This window comes from Mugil cephalus, chromosome 22 (genome assembly GCF_022458985.1).
Source record: "Mugil cephalus isolate CIBA_MC_2020 chromosome 22, CIBA_Mcephalus_1.1, whole genome shotgun sequence".
NCBI lineage: Eukaryota > Metazoa > Chordata > Actinopteri > Mugiliformes > Mugilidae > Mugil > Mugil cephalus.
The window spans coordinates 10,850,547-10,871,948 of record NC_061791.1 but is presented as its reverse complement, the minus strand read 5'-3'; the positions used below and the strand labels follow the sequence as shown (position 1 = coordinate 10,871,948).

The 21,402-nt window shown below is 42.4% G+C and overlaps 1 protein-coding gene across 1 annotated transcript in view; it reads left to right on the top strand.

The window, feature by feature from the left end:
- The first annotated feature begins 9,627 nt into the window (after positions 1-9,627).
- The window catches only part of pdzrn4 (PDZ domain containing ring finger 4), a 35,928-nt gene continuing 24,153 nt past the window's right edge, over positions 9,628-21,402 (top strand). The window contains exon 1 of the mRNA XM_047574748.1: positions 9,628-10,052. Within this exon, the coding sequence (XP_047430704.1) occupies positions 9,984-10,052 (69 nt within the window). The 5' untranslated portion in view covers positions 9,628-9,983. The remainder of the gene's footprint in view (positions 10,053-21,402) is intronic.

Below are 21,402 nucleotides of genomic sequence, written 5' to 3'. Positions count from 1 at the left end.
AGCTGATTCAGTTCTAAACTAAAGGTCACATGGAGTAAACAGAACATCCCTGGCTAAGTATCTCAGTAGTCACAAAATTTTCCTGCCAGTTAGCAAGTTTGCGATTAGCTTACTAGCCATAGTTGGGATGATGGGATGTTTAGACCTAAGAAAACATTTTTTATTTGTTGTCCTGCTCCTATAAAAGTCTCCCTTAATGATATGTTTGAGTTTCAAATTGAGTTATAGGTCAGTGAGCTAATGTTGTAAGTACAAGATTTAGTGGCACAGACATTTGTGTATCCGGTGTTGCCTAGTACCTCTGTTACGATCCTCATTAGCATTGTAAAGACTCAGGCCATCTGATCCTTCCCTTTGACCTCTGAGGTCATAGCAGAGCTGGTGTCAAAGCTTTGTGTATCTACCAAACCCTATGTGTTCAGGCTGCTTTGAGCCATGCATCATATATTTGTAATCTATTAAATGACCTAAATGTTGATGCTTAACAGATGGTTTATTGTCGTTTTACAGTAATGCTTGTTTAGTTTGGCTTTAAATCACCCTAGCTTTTATTATATTTCACATCTACGTCATATGAAATCTGAGAGGTTAATCTCAAAAATAACACATTTTATTGCTGCTGTGTGGGTAAACTTTTTCTTTGTACTATGACTTGTTGGTAATTTCAGGCTTCACATAAATACTGCATATTGTGGAATGGGATGGAACAGTTCAATTGGACTGTGATGGGTCATCTTCCTCTCAGAAAGCCATTTTTTTCCTTGTGTTGTATGGCCATCGAGGGGACAGTAAATTTTTTTATGGGTCACTTTGGACGAAGATTGAGACCAGCATAGTGCTGAAGGCACACCCAGTCAATCAAGCCATCAATCACATTTATATGTGTGTGGATCATTTTGAACACGAGAAGAAGAAACATAGTGTCTTGAAATATCAGGCAATATTGTGAGCTCTAAAAAGCATTTGTAGACCCCAAAGCCCTGTGGCTCTCCAGCAGATGCAACAAAACACAATGAAATGCAGTGGAGAATGAAGTGGATAAAAGATCAGTGTAATGCAGGGCAGCTTGGTTTTGTTCATCTGGTGGTTTCATTACAGTCACCATTATAGCTGCTTGAACATGACAACCTTGAAGACCAACGTGCGTGCTTTCAAACAGTTCGGCTGTCACACTTAAACCAAGCATGCCATTGGTTGTAAGTCACACTGTGATTAAAGAACTCGCAGGATGTCTGTGTAACAGAAATCCCCCACAGACCTGTCGTATAGATTTGCTCACTATAGATCTTGGGATTTGCCAAATTACTGTACGTTCTACAATCTGCACCTTATTGAGGATATTGACTGTTAGGCCGACTGCTGCCAGTTAGCCCACCACACCCGTCGCTCCAATCAATACAGTGTACTTATTCACTGCATGGGCTCAGGCTCCTGTAGTTAGAGGTACAATGTTGCGCAGAAAACGCATTCAGATGTCCTTAGTGATTGATTCCCCTGCACTGTGAAGGCATTACTATAAACAAAATATTTGTGCATCTGTGAGCGCAGGAGAGATTTTGCTGTCCTTTAGGTTAATGGCGAGAATTGCTCCAGCAACCAAGGAGCACAAGAGGAAACAAACTTTTGAAGGACGTCATCCCAACATGTGTTCTCTTTGTGCTTCTCCTTTCCAGATGCAGGCATTGTTACCAGTGCCTTTCTGTTCTTGTCACACCTCAGGTTGGCACATTGACATAAGCAGCACCTTAATAGACAGACATAAGAAGGATCAGGGAGACAATGGCCACTTCCTTATCTTCCTGGCAGGCAGAGGCTTGTCCTGCAGTCAGGATTAGACAGGAGAAGGGCCACCAGCAGCTGGAACCAGGAAGTGAGACGACACGCGACATCGTGGACCCCACTTCGAGCTCAGCGGTGTATGACTAATCTTGTGTCCTCCGACTGAACATGCTCCGTCCCTTACACCGCTTTATCGCCATGTGTGGGGAGCCAGATTAAGGCTACATTAATTCACAACAGAGGAGTCCTTTTAAACCCAGCCGGTGCACTGACTAAAATCAAAAGGGCTTTGCCTTCGTCAAGGGAAGATGTGCCTGTGAAAGATGTAAATTCAAAGAAGTGGGAGGCAGAAACAGAGAGAGATCTTACAAAAAAATTTTTTTTTTAAATTCAAAAGGGAAATCTAGTGCCGCCCAGTCATCAAAAATAATTAATAGCCTTAACATAATTGTAGTAAACTACTTGCAGTTGTTTTTCAATAATTTACTCAAGGTCTTACTAAAATTGACAGCACTTTCATCTGTTTTATCCCACATTTTCACACAATAGACCTTAAAAAATGCTTGAGTTTCCATAAACATTGGGCAGCTCTTGTCAAATTTGTTTGAGGTTTAAAGAAATAAAATCAAAAAAGAGGTTGTTTTTTTTTTTACTATCTTTGTCAGAAAATAGTATGTGTTCCATATAAAGTGCACACGGGATCTTTTTTTTTTTTTTTTTTTTTTGTAGTCCAGACTGAATAAGGGACATGGATCAAAAGGACTCCAGACAGGCAAAACTCCTAGGCGAACAAATGAGAAAGGAATGATAAAGAAAAAGGTTGTAATGCATTCATTTATAGGCATGCCTCTGCCTCCACTGTTAAACCCTTGGATGCTGTTTATTAGTCTTCCCTTTTATGTTTATTACTGCTGATGTTTATTGTACTCATCATTGTATCTTGTACAGAATATATTGGGTGGTCTTCTTAGACTGAGAGACGTGACAGGCATATGTTATTTATTTCTACATATCTATAGAGGCCGGTGAGGGATGCTGCTATCCTGGATCACACCTCTCTTTCTACTAGCCGCCACCATCCATCTGGATTCAGTTTAAAAACGTGTCTGTTCCAATAAAGGTGGTCGCATGAGCCATTTTTATTCTGACTAGGTTGTTATTTTGGAGTAGGACACTAAAACTAAAGAAAAGACGGCGAAAATGAAACGCGTTTCTTACTGGATTTACATTGTTTTTCCTCAAAACTTTGAACAGCCACAGCTCTTTATCTGTTGACTGCAGGATTAGCTAGAATGTACATATTGTGGAAGCGGTGTATTTCTTTTTGTTTATTTGCATGCTCTGGGTAAAATTTGAACAATGCAGCAACACAGTTTCTGCCGAGTTGGCCAAGCATGGCTCTGGTTCTTATCCTTAAAGCCGAGGGATGATGTGTCCTTGTGCTTCTCGGTCTCCTTTGAAGTTTTAGGTCAAGTCTGTGTGTCTGAGTGTGTGTGTGTGTGTGTGTGTGTGTGGAAGAGGCTGGCCTTGTGCCCCTCTGTAATCCTGTTAAGCACCTGGACAATGGAGGAACAGCTGGCTTGGCCTTCCTGCACTCTGCAGTATGGAGTGGAGGAGAGGAGGATGTGCGTTGCATTCAAATAGACACAAAAAGAGGATAATGTGTAATGCCAATAGAATGGATAACTATAGGTTTCTCTTGACCTGTTTTCTACCTTTAAACTGTCCTTTTCTGTCTGACAGTCTGTCTCTGTATTTGCATCTATCTGTTTTATGTGTCTTCCTCTGTCCCTCCCTCAGATCGCCGATTGGCGCTCCCCTGGCCCCGGTGCTCCATCCATCCTCATGGTTCAATACTGGCACAGATGTGGTGGAAAGTTTAAGGGGCCCGCTTGTGTCATTAGTCCAGCAGCAGGGCCTGGGAGCAGCAGGGGAAGACTTCTCTAATCAGTTTTATTGGAGCTATGCTATTGGGTTAACACAACAGGGTCAGGCCCAGAGCCCAGCGGCACTCCAGTGCAAATGTGTGAGTGAGCACACAGGGGGTATCTGTGTACGATTCTGCCCCAAGGCTACAGCGCAGATAGCAATGTCCTTCTACCGCTCCTTGTGCGCACGTTGGTTGGAGTGAAACTAGAGACTCAGCTGTGTGGCAGATGATCTCAAGCTGGTTTAGGTGCTGTGATCAAATAACTGCATGAAAGCACAATATATATAAAAAAAAAAAAGGCAGGGAACTCTACAGACAATGCTAGCAGCTTTGTAAGGCTCAGATACAATTAGGCCTTGGGCTAAATGCCAATGTCTGTATGTTAACATGCTTACAGTGGCTATGTTGACATGCTCATTCTTAGTAGGTGTAATGTTTACTCCATAGGTCTTCAATAGGGGGTCCGCGTAGGTCTTTGGTCGATTAGACATTTTTTATTTATATATATATTTTAGTAAAGGGATAAATGGAGGCATAAGACGATACCTATCAGTCAGCACTTCACTCATTCAGCAATACAGGAACTGCCTCAACAGTGCACCGTTTAACACAGAGCTCCACACTAGACCTGTCAATCATGGCTCCTCTACACAGTAGGGCCCCGACCCTATGGCTGAATTTGTCTCCAAATTCACTAGATCCCAAAGGACTCCATCAGAAGGCCCATGTCCGTTCTCTAATGCATCACAACTGTTTTGGAGGAACAAGGGAGACCAACGCAATATTAGGAAGGTGGCCATAATTTTAAGCCTGATCAGTGTATCTTAGCCACACACTAACGTGTCCTCTGATTATCGCAGGTATCTGCACTTTATCACTTTATCTTTTGGCAAACCAAAGTGGTAGAGTGGACAACTGGCAGGCAAACATTGCCTTTCCTAGAGTCACCGACACCAACTGAATATAGTACAAAGGAGCCTTGCATCAGTCAAATTTATAAAGTCTGTTTGGTTTTGACATATTTGGGCTTTTGTTTACTCAGAATACTTTCCAAGTCAGTTATTTTTTGTGTAATCACTGTGTTCAGTCGTCAAAGCCAAACTGCTGGAAAACTGAACCTGTGTCCTAGTGCCTGAGGACAACTCCAACCTTAATGACTACTTGACTCTGCATGCTAACGTGGTGTGAGGTCAGCTGGTCAGACGCCAGTTTGGCGGCTGGCTTATCGAGTAGAGAAGCTGTCACGGTCTCATATTCCCCCTGGTCATGCTGTGGTTGCAACTAGTGGACTATATTGAATAGTAAACTTAACCAAGCAGAGGGTAACGCAGTGTCTCGGTGTGTGGTCAGTGGTTAAAGAAGGATCTTGAACTGGCACTGTTTACTTTGCTGCTTTGTTCAATTGCGCAATGACACAGAAGGTGTTTGTGACTGAATTTAACTGTAACTTTTACTTATTGTAATGACTGTCTCATCATGTTACCATATTTTGATTTCATTCATCATTACAATGGGTTTTAGTGCAACACACTTTGTTTCTAGAAACTGTACACACATTAACTTGACTTTAACGTTTATGGATTGACAGACGTTTGTTTCTCATATAACGGTGTTCATCATTTGATAATTAAATGACTGGAAGTGTGAATGATTGGAGACGAGCTAGTCATTATGAGACTTGGATCTGGGCCGCTGCAAAGTAATTAGACAATAATAAATAGTTACAATATACAAAAGGGCACCGCTTTTAAATTAGCATCATGTGAGATTATTTCCCCTTGGTCTTTACCTCCATGCTGTAAGCAGCACTCTAATCATGTTTTTACCTAGATGAATGATTCAGAGTGTTAAATAATGTATGTGTTATGGCTATTGAGAGCTGTGTGTGAGTCGCCCTCAGGCTTTTCTTACGCCATTGGCTTTGAGACGCCCAGCTATCTACGCTAGTGGAAATGCTTCAGTTTTGTATTGATCTTTCCATTCATGCATTGACATCTCGAAGCTATACTAAAAGTGAACATTATCACTACAGGTGTTTGAGAACTGATTCCACCAGTAAGTATTTTATGTAAAACTAGACAGGTTCATGCTGAGGATTGTATATTGGCCAATTAAAGACTGACATCTGAACTCGTAAGCATGTTCCTACTACTATTTCCAACTCTGAAGGTAGATCCATTTTACAAAATAACTACTAAATTGTAAAGACTCATTAGTGAAATTGCATGAAGGAGACATCATCTCATCATCAAACTAAGGAGTTTCTGCATTGTTCCAGTTGCGTGACTACATTGGTCTGTTTCCAGGCAACTTTAAGAGAGAGAGTGAGGAAAGTTTGCTCTGGTAACTTATTTAACGCCTGTTTGTTGGTATTCCAGAGGGTAGGCCTTGAGCACAGACCAAATGCGTGATCATCATTCAAGATTGGGTTGGCTGCCTACCCATGGCACGCTACTCTGTCTGTCGTCAAGGATACAGTAGCACCTGAACATCTCAGTGAAAGATTCATGCAGTCGTCATTACCTGCTGTACCTAGGAATTTGGGTGTTCCCTTCATAGAACTTTACACTCGGATTTACAGAATTGAGTCAGAGCTTACCTGACAAGTTACTATTTTTTTTTTTTTTCTTCAGGGAACACCTTGAAGAGTGGTTTATTTTCTTTCAATCACTCATACAGGACATTATGTTAATAGGGCATCAGGGGCTTCCTTTGAAGTGCAACACCTTCCCTCTGCAGCAAGCTATCTTTGGTTCATTTTCAATGGGTGGCAGATCCTTGTGACTGACTTTACCATTAAAAAAAAAAAAAAGGTGACCAGTACAGCTGTTTGAAGCCTCCTCACCCTGAAGTTAACGACCTGTCGAAGAGTTTATTGAGCATGCAACCTTCAGGTATGACACCACTTTGCCGCCGTATTGCTACACTGGTTTCTCAGACATCAAAGTTAAAGGCACATTTTTGTTTGTGAACACCTCCAATATTCACTACATTATTTCTCAATTTCGAATTCCACGTCTCTCAAACTTATACCAGTCTGGCTCCAGTTCTCATGTAAAATTGAACAGACACCGGTCCAGCTTCTCATTTACATTCACAGAGCAATAACGCTGGGTGATGAAACTGAGGGGGAGACAAATTGTGGAGGTGATGGAAAATGAGCAGTATAAACTATAAAAAGGATGGGCAATAAATGACCACGATGATGATGTCACCTTGTGTAGAAATGCCAGGTGAAACTTGGATTTACTTTTAAGTTGAACCACGACAGGAATGCTTAAGCTCGTGGGACTTGTTTTAATAGAGGGACCCGAAAGAGACATTTACAAGAAGATATTCTGAATTTAATGAGACATTTCGTCAAGTACATGAAATCTCTGGAAAAAACTTTCAGAACTTCTACTTTAATTAAAAACCAACAGCTGCACTGACACACCAGGTTTGTGAAAAGCCTGATAACCCATGTAATCCCAGCATGATCTGAAAGGATTTTATTGAGACGTAACGTGTGGTGAGTTTTCTTCAGTTGAGATCTGGTGAATGTGGAGGTAAGTCCATGCCAGTCAGCAATCCCTAGTCTCCTCTGGTCTTCAAAGCTTTAAGATGAGTATGGGCTCATTACCCAACTCCACAAAGATCCAAACCAATGGGTCTAGCATTTTTCTGAAAATGGAGCCCATCTATTGCAGGTGTGAACAGCAACGTTACCACTGCCTCTGTATATTTGACACACTGTGGTTTCATACAAGTATTGGGCCTTGTTTCCCTCCCAGAGAAGTGGTTTGAAGATGCTGCCCATCGTCTGAGAACACTACTTGATGGGCTTGTATTGACAAGAGTCTTACATATGTTCAGTATCTGTGACAAAATTGCTTTTCTATCTGTCAGCGAACACAGCTTGATGTATTGATCCTTTCATCTACCTTGTGCCAGATGCACCTTATAATCCTTAAGTCTAGCCTTGACTTGACACGGAGTCCTTCTTTCTTATAACGCTTTCACTTGGTTCTGAATTCTCGTTTCAAATTGTCACAATGCTACTTGAAAAAGCCTCCAATGAATATATCAAATGCACCCAAGTGTCATCTTAAACCATGTTTCAATGGAAGCATATGATCCACTGAATTTTGACCCTTTGTACATCGTACAAAGGAGTCGGTGCATTTGATTTCTCACATGCACACATTACTTAAGTTTTTTTTCTGCTGTATATGTGTGTGACTTTGTGTTTGTGCACCTGGTATTGGAGGATTTGAACACACATATTTCCTCTGTGATCGCATGTGTTTTTCAGCAGATTTGAGCTAATGGAAAATCACCATGACGGGTTTAACCAAGAGTTTTGTAATATTAGTAATTCACTACACGGACTGGAAACATCAGCCGGGACAGGAGAAATACAACAGCCCAAACAAAGAGGAACGGCAAAAGTTCATTAGTTGGTGATGTCACCCATGAGAAGTCACCTCCAGAGGTCAGCGTGGACGGCGGTGACCTCACCAGAAAGCGAGAAAGAGCGGTCAGAGTGAAAGGGTTAAGTGTTATCTGGGGGGCTGTATCTGGATCTGCTCTGACACCCTTGACTGAACCGCTATGGTCCCAGTACCTGCATGACTGGTGATAAGGAGGATGACGCATCTGTACTCTCTGCTTATGGTCTTGGCAGTGACAGCTATTCGTCATGCAGACACAGTACATCTGCCTCAGTATCTAGAATTTCTTGTTTTGCTATAATACATGAAATTCTGGTTGGGGAAAAAAATATTTCATTGTAAAATAAATTGATTTGCTGGTTGAACCGTTCTGAAAAAGGAATGATGGAGCCAAGTATGTCTGAGGAACACTGAGTTCCATGTTTCGCACGGACACAATGAAGACTTTCCCTTGCCAAATGCAGAGTGAACCTTTGTCATGACAGCATGGTATGTTGTTTTCTAGGCTGCAGAATTTTCTTAGTTAGGACTAAAACCTTTGTCTAATTCTGCTTAAAATTAACCTTTCCTTTTAATAAATGGTATGAGCAGAGAGGTAGTTTCACATAAATGTTCAATAAATGTTTGTCGATGAGCAGCGACATTTTACATCCTCACAATTACTCTGAAAAAGCATCTTCCTGTGTATTTGCTTGCAAATCACTTCTCGAGATGGTTGTAATTCCATCACTGTTCTTTTAGCTTATCTTGGCAGCCTTTTCTCCTCCTCGTTCCTCCGCTCTGTCCTCCCTTTCCTTCCATTCGCCTCCCTCTGTCCCCTCACCGCCCCGCAGAGAGGGGCCAGTTGGGCTGGAAGCTAATTTGCAGCCAATCAATACCAGTCTGTGTTTCTTCCTGTGTGTCAGCCCAGTCCGGTGCCCTTGTCTAACTGCCGGCGGAGAGCGAGGGAGCATCTGTTTGGCGACTAACACCCTCTGACTGTAAATCTATGGCAGCCACTAAACACCACTCCTCCAAAGTGCAAAAGGCTATCTGATTGAATCCAAATGAGACTGTTTACCATGCCAAATTCAGTTGTTGCATGTGGGCACTGACAAATAGCCGTCTCTGCAACTTAATGAACTGCATGGATGAAATGTTAAGTAATTTCCTTTTGATATTTTTTTGGATTGCGGTGTAGGGATTTTCAGTGTTTGTACTCGCAAAGGCAACAAACAGAAGCACCATCGGGCATACAAACACAGATGCAATCTGCAAACACACTCGCAGGATGTCCTTCACTTCACTTCGCTTGCACGCAACAACACTGATTCTCGGATACTGAATCTTCCGAAGATAAGACCAGTCCCCTCCCTCTACTCCCTTCCCCTCCAGCTTAAACAACCAATGAGGACGCCGTCTATTCATGAGCTAGAGTAAGAGCAGGCATGTGTAGGCAGCCTGCCACAGGAGGAGGTGTGTCTCCACGAGCCAAAAGTGTGTGTACACACGAGAGGGTGCTCACACAGAGAGAGAGAGAGAGAGAGAGAGGAGGTGGTGGAGGCAGACAGTATATGTAGGCATGCAAGTGAGAGTGACAGGCAAGAGGGGGAAAAAGAAGCCAGGTGATTCATTTAATAACTGATGCTCTCGCCACAAACACAACAACAACCTGAACTGAAACACGTGTGCCGTGCTCAGAGCGACGGAGGGGATCTCTGAGGATACACGGATGAGAAAGAGGTGTGGGGGAGCCAAGGAAGAGGAGCCCGAGTGTGCACCGCACCAGGGAGAGCTCGCACGCACGGCAGACAGCACACACACTCCAGCGGGCTCTCGGCACTGTTTCCCTGACAACTAGAATGGGCTGCAATTTGTGCACCTTGCAGAAACGGGAGGAACACTACAAACTGCTCTATGAGATTGCACAGGTAAGAGAGACCTAACTGAGGAGGAGGAGGAGGAGGCGGTATTACTGTGGGAAAGAGTCGTCGTAAACTTAATGACGAAGGAGGCGACGATTATGGCAGGGAGACTTCCGGAGGTGGGGAAGGAAAGTAAAAGCTAGAAAGCATAAGAAGGGAAAGTGAATGCAAGGAAGAAGGACAGATTGAGCGGGAAACCTGGAGAAACATCAGAGAAACGTACAAAAAATTAGTTTCTTCCAAGCAGCGCAGGCAGGGAGCCGGAGTGTGTATGTATGTGAGAGTATTCCTCCCTCCATCAAAGTGAGTGGAGCTAGTTATTTCTCCACAGTGGCAAGAGATGTGAGAACAAGTTCAGCTCTTCTTCCCTCGCTGGCTCCAGGGGAATTCATCACATCTCCTATTGCCTGTGACTGTCTAGAAGCAATACAGTTCAAAGGACAGGCTGCAAATGTGTTCTGCTGTTTGCCTTTGTGTTGTTTGTCAGAAGTGGACTTCTCTGACCTAACATATGGTGGTTTTTCTGTTGCTGCCCTCCAGTGCGTTTAGTGCATTATGTTTTTTCCTCTCATGAAAAGCCCATATTTTCAGTGATGTATTTAATGAGCTGACCTTTGCTGAAATTTTACACAGAAATAAAAACGCAGTTAATAAGTCATATTCTCTGCATTTTCTCATCCCGTCTCAGAAAACGATTATACTTTCATTACGAAGGTTGAAATGCGGCGAATAAATAACGTGTTATTGTAGCAGGCTCGGCTGGAACGTGTTGATTAGATCAGAAGAGTCAGCAAGTGTGGGTCTGCTGAAAAAAAAATGTACACGTATATTCACACAAGTGTTTGTATGGAATCATAATTAAAAATGTGCATTTAGACAGAAAATGCAATGTTTATCGCGGTGTTTGAGGCAGCATTTTGATTTTGTGCAGAGCTGATTGTGCTGTGTGCTTTGTTGTTGGGTACAGTACGGACAAACATCAAGCCAGAGTTCATCCATCATTTAGTGTCTTACACTGTTACAGACAGCAGTGAAACTGGATACGGTATAATGAGGATGAGCCGCACTGTTGGAGCCCAGTTGGTATGGAAAAGTAAAATATACTACTATCGTACCAAGTGTTCAGACTTGTATATGTGTTTTATGTGTACTCAAACTGTGCTCATGATAATGCCAGTAAGCTGATGTTAATGATGTTTAATGACAACGAGGCAGCTACTTGTCTCGTAATTGAGCTCTCTATAATGTAACAAACATATTATCACTACAGAAGCTTTCCCGTCACCGCTGCTTTTATGAACCTTATTCACAGTGCTGCAATCTCAAGCTCATTACGCTCTCAGACTAAATGCCCCTGCGCTCTAATGAGATGGTGGATGTCTGCGTTGTCTGCCTGGGTGGAGCGCAAGAAAATTAGCCATGTCAATTAAAAGAAACTCTGGGAGGTTACGGCTCCTTTTGTGCTTTTAAGTTTAATGGAAAATACCAGCCAAAACAAAGCCATAGCACTTTGTGTCAACCCACTGAGCAATTTAACTCTAATTAGCGATTTAAAGTTGTTTAAAAAAGGGATTTTGTCAATCTGTTTTTGAAGGGATAGTTTTGACGTGTATTCACTTTCTTGCCAAGAGTCAGTTGAAAAGATTGATGCCATATAAATGTAGGTAAAGCTAGAGTTGCTTATCATAAAGACTGTAAACAAGGCCACAGCTAACGTGAATCTTGCCAAACACATATATCAACACCTGCCTTCTCTGTAGTGTATAAATGTGAGTAAAGTCAGTGGCTTAGCTTAGCTTAGCATAAAGAGCGATAAACGGGGTCAAAAGCGCACATGAATCTTCCCAAAGGTATCAACACCTGCCTTCTGTGTAGTGTATAAATGTGGGTAAAGTCAGTGGCTTAGCATAAACAGGGATAAACGAGGTCAAAAGCTAACATGAATCTTCCCAAAGGTATCAACACCTGCCTTGTGAAAGTATAAAGTACACATCAACACCTCTAAATCTACATATATCTGTTGAATGTATACAAAAACAAAGGGCGATTATGTTTTCAGGATCACTTTAGTAAAGCAACTAGCTAACTGCTAGCAATGGTTGGGCCTAAATAAATACAATTTGTCACACAAAGGCCAGACTTCTAGTTATTTATTATGTCAGCGTTCCAATTGTTAGTGCATTAACATTCTTAATGTATAATTAAAACATTTAGCTTACCTTAGTATTACGTGGGAGAAATGGCTAACCTGGCTCTGCACGAGCACATTTCCATCAATGTCTTTTCCGGTTTGGAATCTGTGTTGTTCTAGTTTTATTTTACATGTACACTTTGCACGCTGCAATTGTTCATTGGCTGGTTACCGTATTTCATGTATCAAACAAGCTGAGCCTACAAAAAAAAAAAAAGGTATATAGCTCAGGCTGTGTTTCTTTGGCATAACATAACAGCAGATGTGATATAAAGGACATAAAGGATGGTGATGCTGGAACTAACTCAAAAATTATCCTTATGGTTTCCTCCTATTTCCTCATCACACTGTAGGTGTCCTGGCACCATGGCACATGTCCAAGAATACCGTGTGCATATATGTGTGTGTGTAAGAGCGAGAGCACACCCGCTTACTGTTAAACGCTCAGTGGTGTGTATGTGACAGTCGGCGGACACCTACAGTTCTCATTACCAGTGTGAAAGAAAGTGACAGAAAAAAAAGAGAGAGAGTGGAAGAGAAAGAAAGAGAAAGAGGGCTCGGCAGGCAATAAGTGTGTCAGTGTGACTTTGTCCCAAAACTCGAGGCTGAGGGGATTCTGCAAATCCAGAGAGACTCCTCAACAATCCCGCTATCTCTTTTTCCTTTTATCATTTCAGACTCATTTCTTCTTCCTCCTTTTTCATACTTTCTCCTTCTCTGTAACCTTCATTAGACCCGCTCTCCCTCTGTCTGTCTTCCTCTGAGCGATCTGTTTTTCCCCCTTTCTCATTTTTACTTTGGCACACACACAGCGCTACAGATTTTAAATGTGTTTCTGGTCTGTTTTACTTCCAGCAGCGTTCCACAATAGGACACCACCTGCTCATTATACCCGCGAAAGAAAAAACAGGATTTTGGTAATGTAGTTAAAGCAGGACTGGAACAGGTGCATAGTGTTACTGAACTAAGGTTATGGCGATGCTGTGTGTTTCTTTCTTCCTCGTGTCTTGGTCACTGACCCTTAATGTGATTGCTTGTCGGAAAGGTGACATTTGATGGTGTGTGATTCTTTTTTTTCAAAATATCAAGTGTGAGGGACTTCCGATCAGCAGCCAAGCACGTTGTCCTGTTCAAAAGTGTGTCATATGAAAAGTGTCATCAATTTAAGGCTGTAGGCTCTGACTTCGGGAGTTACTTAAGGTAAACTCTGCTCACAGTGCTGCATTCAAAATGACTGAATTTTGAAGTGAAATAAATTAAAGCTTTCAGATTTATGGATTTTCTCTCATGGCTAATTGAATGAGTTCTGCTTTGGCACGCAGCGACAAGCAAATTTGTCACAAGCTTGACTTGACGGTGCCGTTTTCTGAGAGAACAAGTAAAGCTATTTGCTCATTGGCTTTGTTTAACCCAATCTGGGAACTCATCCCAGATTGGGTTCAATTAATCTGATGATTTAGCTCCCGGTGGCAACCACCAACATTTCAGAGCTTCCAGTGTAGCCAATCAATATCTGAATAAGGGATGCACGGGCCAAAGTTTTCTGTTCTGTGCAGTGGTCATTGTGAGCAATCACATATGTGAGACAAGACGTGGAACGAAGAGATGCATATGACCAATTTAAATTATTTAAAATAACTACTGCAGCTTGGTCTGAGGTATTAGCTTCCCTGATCACCTACTTGCAACCTAAAAGGCTACAAATGGAAATCGGGAAAAACTGTCCCTTGCATCTTCATATACAGATATCTGCAGGTGCTACCATTGGAGTCAGGGTAAAAACGGTTCAAAAACGGAGCAATGACTTTAAGACAAGTATAAAGCAATGGTACAAATTTCAACCCTTTCTTTGTATAGTTCATGCTGTGATACTTTACTCTCAAGACTCCACTTTATTTCACTCATTAAAGTCTTTAATTGACGAAGGAAAAGTGCTGAGTTAGCAATTAGCTTGCCAACTACAGTCACTATGAGCCCCTACAAGCATTTGCAATAAAGCACAAATTAATTTTGCAGTTCCACCTTCTGGTGTGACCCAGCCTTTAGGGTGTTTTTCTATTTGTTCAATGTCTTTTGTGATGAATGAAATGACTGAATTGATGGCACTTATTTTAAAGTTATGGTAATGGCTTCCCTCCAAAATGGACATGAAGTGCTCGGGACAGACTACAGTTCAGCACCTTTCATTTTGAAAGGAGCATTTCAGAGGCCAATTTCAGTTCTCAGCCTGCAGGCTTGCTCCGCCGCCTCCTACACCACCGACTATCTCTGTTCACACAGCTGCACCACTCTGACAGGACTTCTGGCTGTTCGACCCCAGCTGCCCAGCGGCCACAGAGAGATTTATGACTCTCGTCAGACCATTTACATTCAGCGTTTCATTTGTGATTTTGTGTGTGTGTGTCTCTGCTACACTCACACCGCGGGGCTCCATTCAGGCAGAAGCAAATGCCATCCCATGAATTTTGCTCGTGGCTGTATTAAATTGTCCCACAGCCTCTGGCCTTTAGAGTCTCCTAGGACCCATGTGTTTTGCGCTTTTAGTTGTACCTAAGTCAGCGCTATTGAACTGGATGGACAATACAACACAAGAGCATGTATTTATACAACAGCCAAACTGTAACTTGCATGTAATAGTCCCTTAGTTAAGTAATAGACACAAAATTGGAAAGAATACATTTGTTTGTTTGTTTTAACACAATAATATATACTAAAATAAACCCTACACACTTCGTAAAAGGCAAGGCATATATCCTGGTGGTGAACAAATCACACTTGGGTTGAATTTGATGAGTAGTTGTAGTGTTCATTGATGGTGTTGCATAATCTGACAAATTGTTACACAAACATTTAAAATCTATGGTTCTCTTTACAGCAATCATTCATAAAACAAGTCTGAGATCCATGCTAATTACTGGGCTTTCCCCAGAGAAAGCTGGGAGTCGTCAAATGATGGACATGAAATGCATGTGGTACCCAGGAAAATGGGCTTGTTGGCATTTGTGCCTTCCTTGCTTCCTCTGCTTGTATCTCGGATGAAAGCCAAATAATTGTACATGTAACACCAAAATATGTTCAGCTTTCTAGAATATCGACCCATGTGGTTAATGTTTGGTGGAAACAACCATGTTTAAGTTGTAGTTTGGATCAAAAAAAAACTATGTGACCTGATTTCCCATTACTGTGAGTATGTGCCATATTTTCCAATTAGTGTGGATATGCCAAATTAGCCAGTACTAACTATTTTTGGGTTGTAAGCCTAGACCTTCTAGCAAAGTTATTTGACTTGATGTAGTATACCAAGTATCTGATATAGTCAACCATTTAATCCGTTGTTATCGCAGATCAAGCTAATGTTTTAAGCTCCATAGCTTGTGCCATTGTGTATGCAGCATGTATACAGGGCGTATATTATTGTGCCCAACTTTGGTGTGGCCCGTCCTCCAGAGACAGATGCTGTGCCTCATGTCCAGCCTGCTAGACAGCATGAAGGGGACTAGACAGAAGCTCCTTCACCCCGCCACCACCTACGGTGTCCAGCCAGTGCCACACAGAGCAAGGCAGGCCATGGTCAGACCCTCCCAGCCGTCACCTCCATATGGCGAGAGCAGACCTCCACCATGACATCATCCAGACAGGGATGTGAAATAAACCAATTCTATGGCTCACATTGTCCCGAGGGGATTTTCCCTCGACCAATGTATATATCAGAAAATGAAATTAAAATTGAACTACAGCAAAATAATTCCATGATGCCAGACTGAACAGGGAGGGGTGACGTAAAAGAATATAATCTTCCGCTCCCAGGGCTCGCCACTGAATAAAGGGCTCGGGCTGTAAAAATGTGCGCAAAACTATCCACTTATCAGGGGAGTGCAACACCCACACTTCTTTTGTTTCTGTCTGTCTGCGTGCCTCTGATGGGATTTTGAGCTTTGCAGCAGGTAATGAATGAACTGACCTTTTCAGTTTTTCTTGCATTTTTCAGCCCAACAAGTTGTCTGCCTGTCTTTGTGGGTCAGTGGGTTTGACCTTTTCACCTCTGAGTGTAATTCTACTTGACAAGTATCTCTCTCTCATACACACACACACACACACAGACACACACACAAAGACACACAAAGACACACAAAGATGCGCTTGTGGGTGGCAGCTTTGTATTGAATGAATGAATGAAGGCTGCGTGTCAGAAAATAAAGTGGCATCCTCTAAACTGCTGATGCTGTTATCAGATCCCTATACATTTACATGATGCCCTCTAAACAAGAAAAGTTACAGATCTTTACTCGAGTAATTATATATTTTTTTCCTCTTCATTATGGAAATGAACTCTGCTGCTAAAAGCCGATCATCTGGTGTCTTCCATCAAGGTTATAGTTGCTCGTTGGAGCACAGCATGGTGATAATGCCACATGATTTAGCGGTGCATATGGCCTCGTCACCGGTGCCGCAGGTAGCTCGTCTTCTGGTTGTCAGCCAAAAATGGAAACAGGAAATTTTGGGGGGTGTTCAATGCCAGCTTAATACAGAAGACATCATCTTTGCATCGCGTTAGAAACAATTGAGATAGTGTCTTTAAGGGAGAGTGACGTGATACTTGACGATGGAAAGCATCTGTGATTGTGAGCGGGCATCCACTTTGGCCCTCAGTGAGTGTTGGGTGGGGTTATGAGGGGATCACAAAGTCAGGCAAAGACGGTCCATTCATTGTGTGTGTGTGTGTGTCGTTTCGCTCCAGCAGCCAACAATCTCCCCCTGTGTTGGCTCTGATAAGCCCAGGATGAAAGCCCTTTCTGTGGGCAAAGCGACACTCCCCCTTCTCCTGTACCCCCCTCCTGTACAAGGCAAAGGGTGCACGCAAGATGCATGTATACCGACAACGACGCAACAATATTAAAAGGTAGATGTGCACCCGCTGTGTAACGTTTATGTGCCGTGCAGCGGGGAGAGTCACACAGGGCCCATCCATTCATCAGCTTTATGGCGCTTTTCTGCCCTTTTTTTACGACTGTGTAAAAACGTCGTTCAGGCTCTTAGCACCTGACAAGAGGACTTATCAGTTGTTATCAGCCTCCCCCTGATTACCATACTCGCCAATCAGCCAAGTGGCCTGGACAAGATGATACGAGTCAGGAGAGGGAAAGGGAAAAAAGAAAGGTGGACTTGAGGTAAAATGGAAATGGGAAGGAGGAGGGGAAAAAAGATGTGTGAGAAACAATGAGAAGACGGTACAGCAGCGGAGCTGATGGGGAGCAAGTGAACGCTGTGCCATCAGTGAGTCTTTTAAATCAACGTCTCCAAAACAGAAAGCCTCACCCTTCCACCTCCTCCTGTCACTTATCAGTCGCCAGACACCGTCTCGAGTCCGTTCTGTTTCACTGCTCCTGTCTGTTTGTCACTGTCTCTCTGTCCCACTCATTAATAAACGGTGGCCTAACCCTAACCTTCAGAGGTGATTTTCTCCTCATGTTGGGAAGACTCTGGGAATAAAAAGCTGGAAAGCACAGAGATGACCTGTCCTTCACGTAGCACGGAGACAGCCAGTACTTTTTTTTTGTCTAGTCTCAGTGTGTGCGCTGTCAACCAGTGATTGTTATACGGTTTGAAGTCAACCTTCTGCCGGAATAACCCAATAATACACCTTATGGCCACATGCTGTAGGCTATGTTTTGTCAGGTTAGACAGATGTTACGGCGATCCATCTGGAGCAGTTATGGATACGTTGCAGGCATTTGCAGCTACACGCCGCCACGAAAATGCACACATACACATGAAATATGCACACAGAAGTCTCCCTGGATATTTAGACGTCGCGGGGAGAAAAATTTTAAAACACAACTTCTAAGACGTAAAAAAACCTCGAGCGCCCTTCACATTAGCATAAAATCTCTCCCCGTCAGATCTTTGTGATGAGCTCTTTGGCAGCAAAGGTGCAATTCTCATCTGAGACCAAATGTCAGTTATACTATAAAAGGAAAAACTCCGGCATTTCCCCTAGCTTTGTTCTCCTTGCCAAGAATTTCTCCACCACGCGTAATCATTTGGGGAAAGAGGCAGGAACAGTGGCTCTGAGTCGTGAACATTTACAACCGGTTGCTTAAAATATCATGTTTCCTCTGACAGCCATGCGAGAGCTGCTATATAGGGTGGAGTCAAAGAAAAATAATTCCTCATGAGGCACTGTATCTGGATAAAGCTCTGAGGTACATCCTTAAAAATGCAAAGGGACTGTTGTCGTGCCACTGTCAAGTCTGTTTTGAACCCACAGGGTGGATCATGGGTCCAGGTGGTCTAAAGGGAGATTAGGTTACAGCCGGGAGGTGGTGTTGGATTCCCACTTAACCAACTTGGGTTTTGGAGTCATTAGGCCCACTCTGAGCTTGGCATCGAGTCCAGTTACAGATAGAATAACACTAAACCATCTGCATAGTAGGGGGGTGATTACATTTAGCACAGGGTGTAACCATAAGCCTTATGTTGATATGGGAAATGCCCTCAGGATGGAGAATCGCCAAAATACTATTGTGTTTTTTTGCTCTGGTAGTTTGAAACATGTTGTGCGATGCAGTTTTACTAAGGCTTGTAAAATTTTGTGACTGTATGCCACCGTCAGTTGTAGACCGTACTTGATGTAGCAACATTTTGACATACTTTAATTCTACATCTAGAAGCAGAGATTTCTGAGCACAAATCACCCAATGATGTTAAGGTATCCCCTGTGTACCAAGATTGGTTTTAAGTGCCTTCCAAAATCCTAACAAATACTCACAGCAAAAATTAGTCATGATTGCGGATCTCACGGTCTTGCCAGTGCGCTGCCATGATCATTAAAAATGATATGTGCCTTATGGCTAGTCAAGCTGTAGTCACACGTGCATTCCCTGAAAAGTCCAATTTCCTGAACATGACATAGGGCTGATTCACCTGCGCTTTCCTTTAACGATCGTGTAACAACACATTTGATTTGTTTGACTGAAAAAATGGACAAATCTTCAGAGACACATCTCTTATGTGAAACTTTGCTCTATTTTGAGCTGCTCGCAACCCTGGAGCTACTACAATGACACAGTCTGACACACCATCCATTGACAAAATCAGAACATGACAGACGGGTACATCAACGTCATCGTGTAAATTAGCAGCATTCCTTTTCACATTGATGCTGAGCTGAGTCGATAATGTCCCGGGTCGCAAACCCGGTAAACCCGAAAACCTAGTCTGACTGAGACACAAAATGACATGGTTTTAAATTTTGAATGTTGACCCTGTTTGGTTTTCCTTCGTAAATTCGTCTTTGGTGTCTTGCTTTGCTTCTTGTGTTTTTCCCTTTGATTGTTGGATTGGTTTCTCTTTGTACGCTCTGCCCTCATTGGTTGAACCTGACACAAAAAGTTGTTCAATAAGTTTTAGGAGAAACTGTGGCTTAATTTGAAAACATGCCCACAAATCCACCATCAAGGCTGAAGATATTCAGACCATGAACATCAGGCGCAAATCATTCTTGACCTTGCCCCAGTACTGGACACTACTTGATAACTGACCAACAAAAATGGAACCAACCATCATACTACTACATGTAGATCAGGGAAAGAATTGGTTGGAAAGAAGTGGTTTTGTATGAAACACAAGGTTTGTCAGTTCTTAAAACCGCCTGATACCGGTTTCTAATGATACACAAAAGTAATATTTTGCACTGCCACTCAACTCATAAAGGTCATAAATAGTCATGAAAAAGTAGTTTTTCTTGTTTGGGGGACTTATACGACACAGAGAACCAGATTCGTCCCCTGTAAGTGAGACACAGTCGACAAAATCAGTCTCATGTTAACCTCAGTCATCCTTGTTACAACACGCTCCACGGTAACCTGTTGGAACATGGAAATTCACACAAATTGAACATGTGACCCATTTAGAGAAAACAATGGTGTGATTAAACGAGTCAATGTGCACTACAATTGGAAATTTAGCGCAGCCTGGCCTCTCATCATCATCACCTGACTTATAATACGTTGGTGGCAGATGTGATTAGCCATTCAGTCACTCATATTGTAGACGTACATTTGGCTGCCTGAAAGGGTGAATACAGCTTGAGTGTTGATTGAGATGGGTCGAATGAGGGGCAAATTGCACCACAATGTGCCTCACATTTAGCTAAGCAGCCTTGCTTTTGGATGAAAGTATTTTTTTTTATTGCTCAAGGCTAGTGAAGTGTGAAGTCGTTTTTCTTCTCCACCAAAGGGCAGACCGAGGAATCTTTGCGTTATGAATAATGCTAATGCTCTAGGTGCTTCCAGTGAGTGTAAACATGCTTCAGTTTCAAATGAGAAAGGCAAAAGTTTGGCGGGAAGGGGGAAAATATTAAGTTCACACTCTAGGCTTCTGAGGAGAGACTTAATTTTATGCAAAAAGCAGCACATAAATCTTTCATTTTCCTGCTACCCAGTAAAATGTTTTCACTTTCCAAGCTTTAACATTTTTGCTAATTATGCCCCCTGCATCCACAGCCAGCTTTTAGCCTTCAACCAAATCTGTGCTCATGTGACTAAGATTCATAGGAAGATTCATTCGCTTTTTCCTTTCATGAGCTACACACGCCCAAGCTACTGTAGAATTTCTCATAGCCAAATTATTTTTCCTCACGTATTCTTACCTCGTAGCTTACAGCTTCAAGATTAATTAGTAAGAAGGTTGAACTTATTTTTCTGTCGAGGATAGGATAATTCCCTACCGATGAATTGAATCAGCATCTGTTAAGGCTCAGTGAACATTTGATTTCTGTGGTTCTCTTCACTGGTGCTTGACAATTTCGCTGACAACGTTGAGCCTCATAACATATAGTGATTGTGAATGGATAACCCATGACGGCCTTGCTTGGACGCCTGAACGATTAGCACCAATGTTACACCTAAAAGTCAGAATTAAATGGCTATGTGGACTCAAACTACAATGTGCTACATTTGTGTAGGCTGGTGGGATGTGGCCCAACTGAGAGAAGTTGCGTGGTTTGTTGGTGTTGTAGCGTCCAGGGAAATAAAGGACACCTGAGTCTTGCGTGGGCAATGAAACACTTTCTGTAAATGCAGTTACTGCACTGCTGGCATTTGTTTTACTGCTCCAAACTAGAATCATAAATTATAAGCCATTTATAATTCGGACAAGAAAACA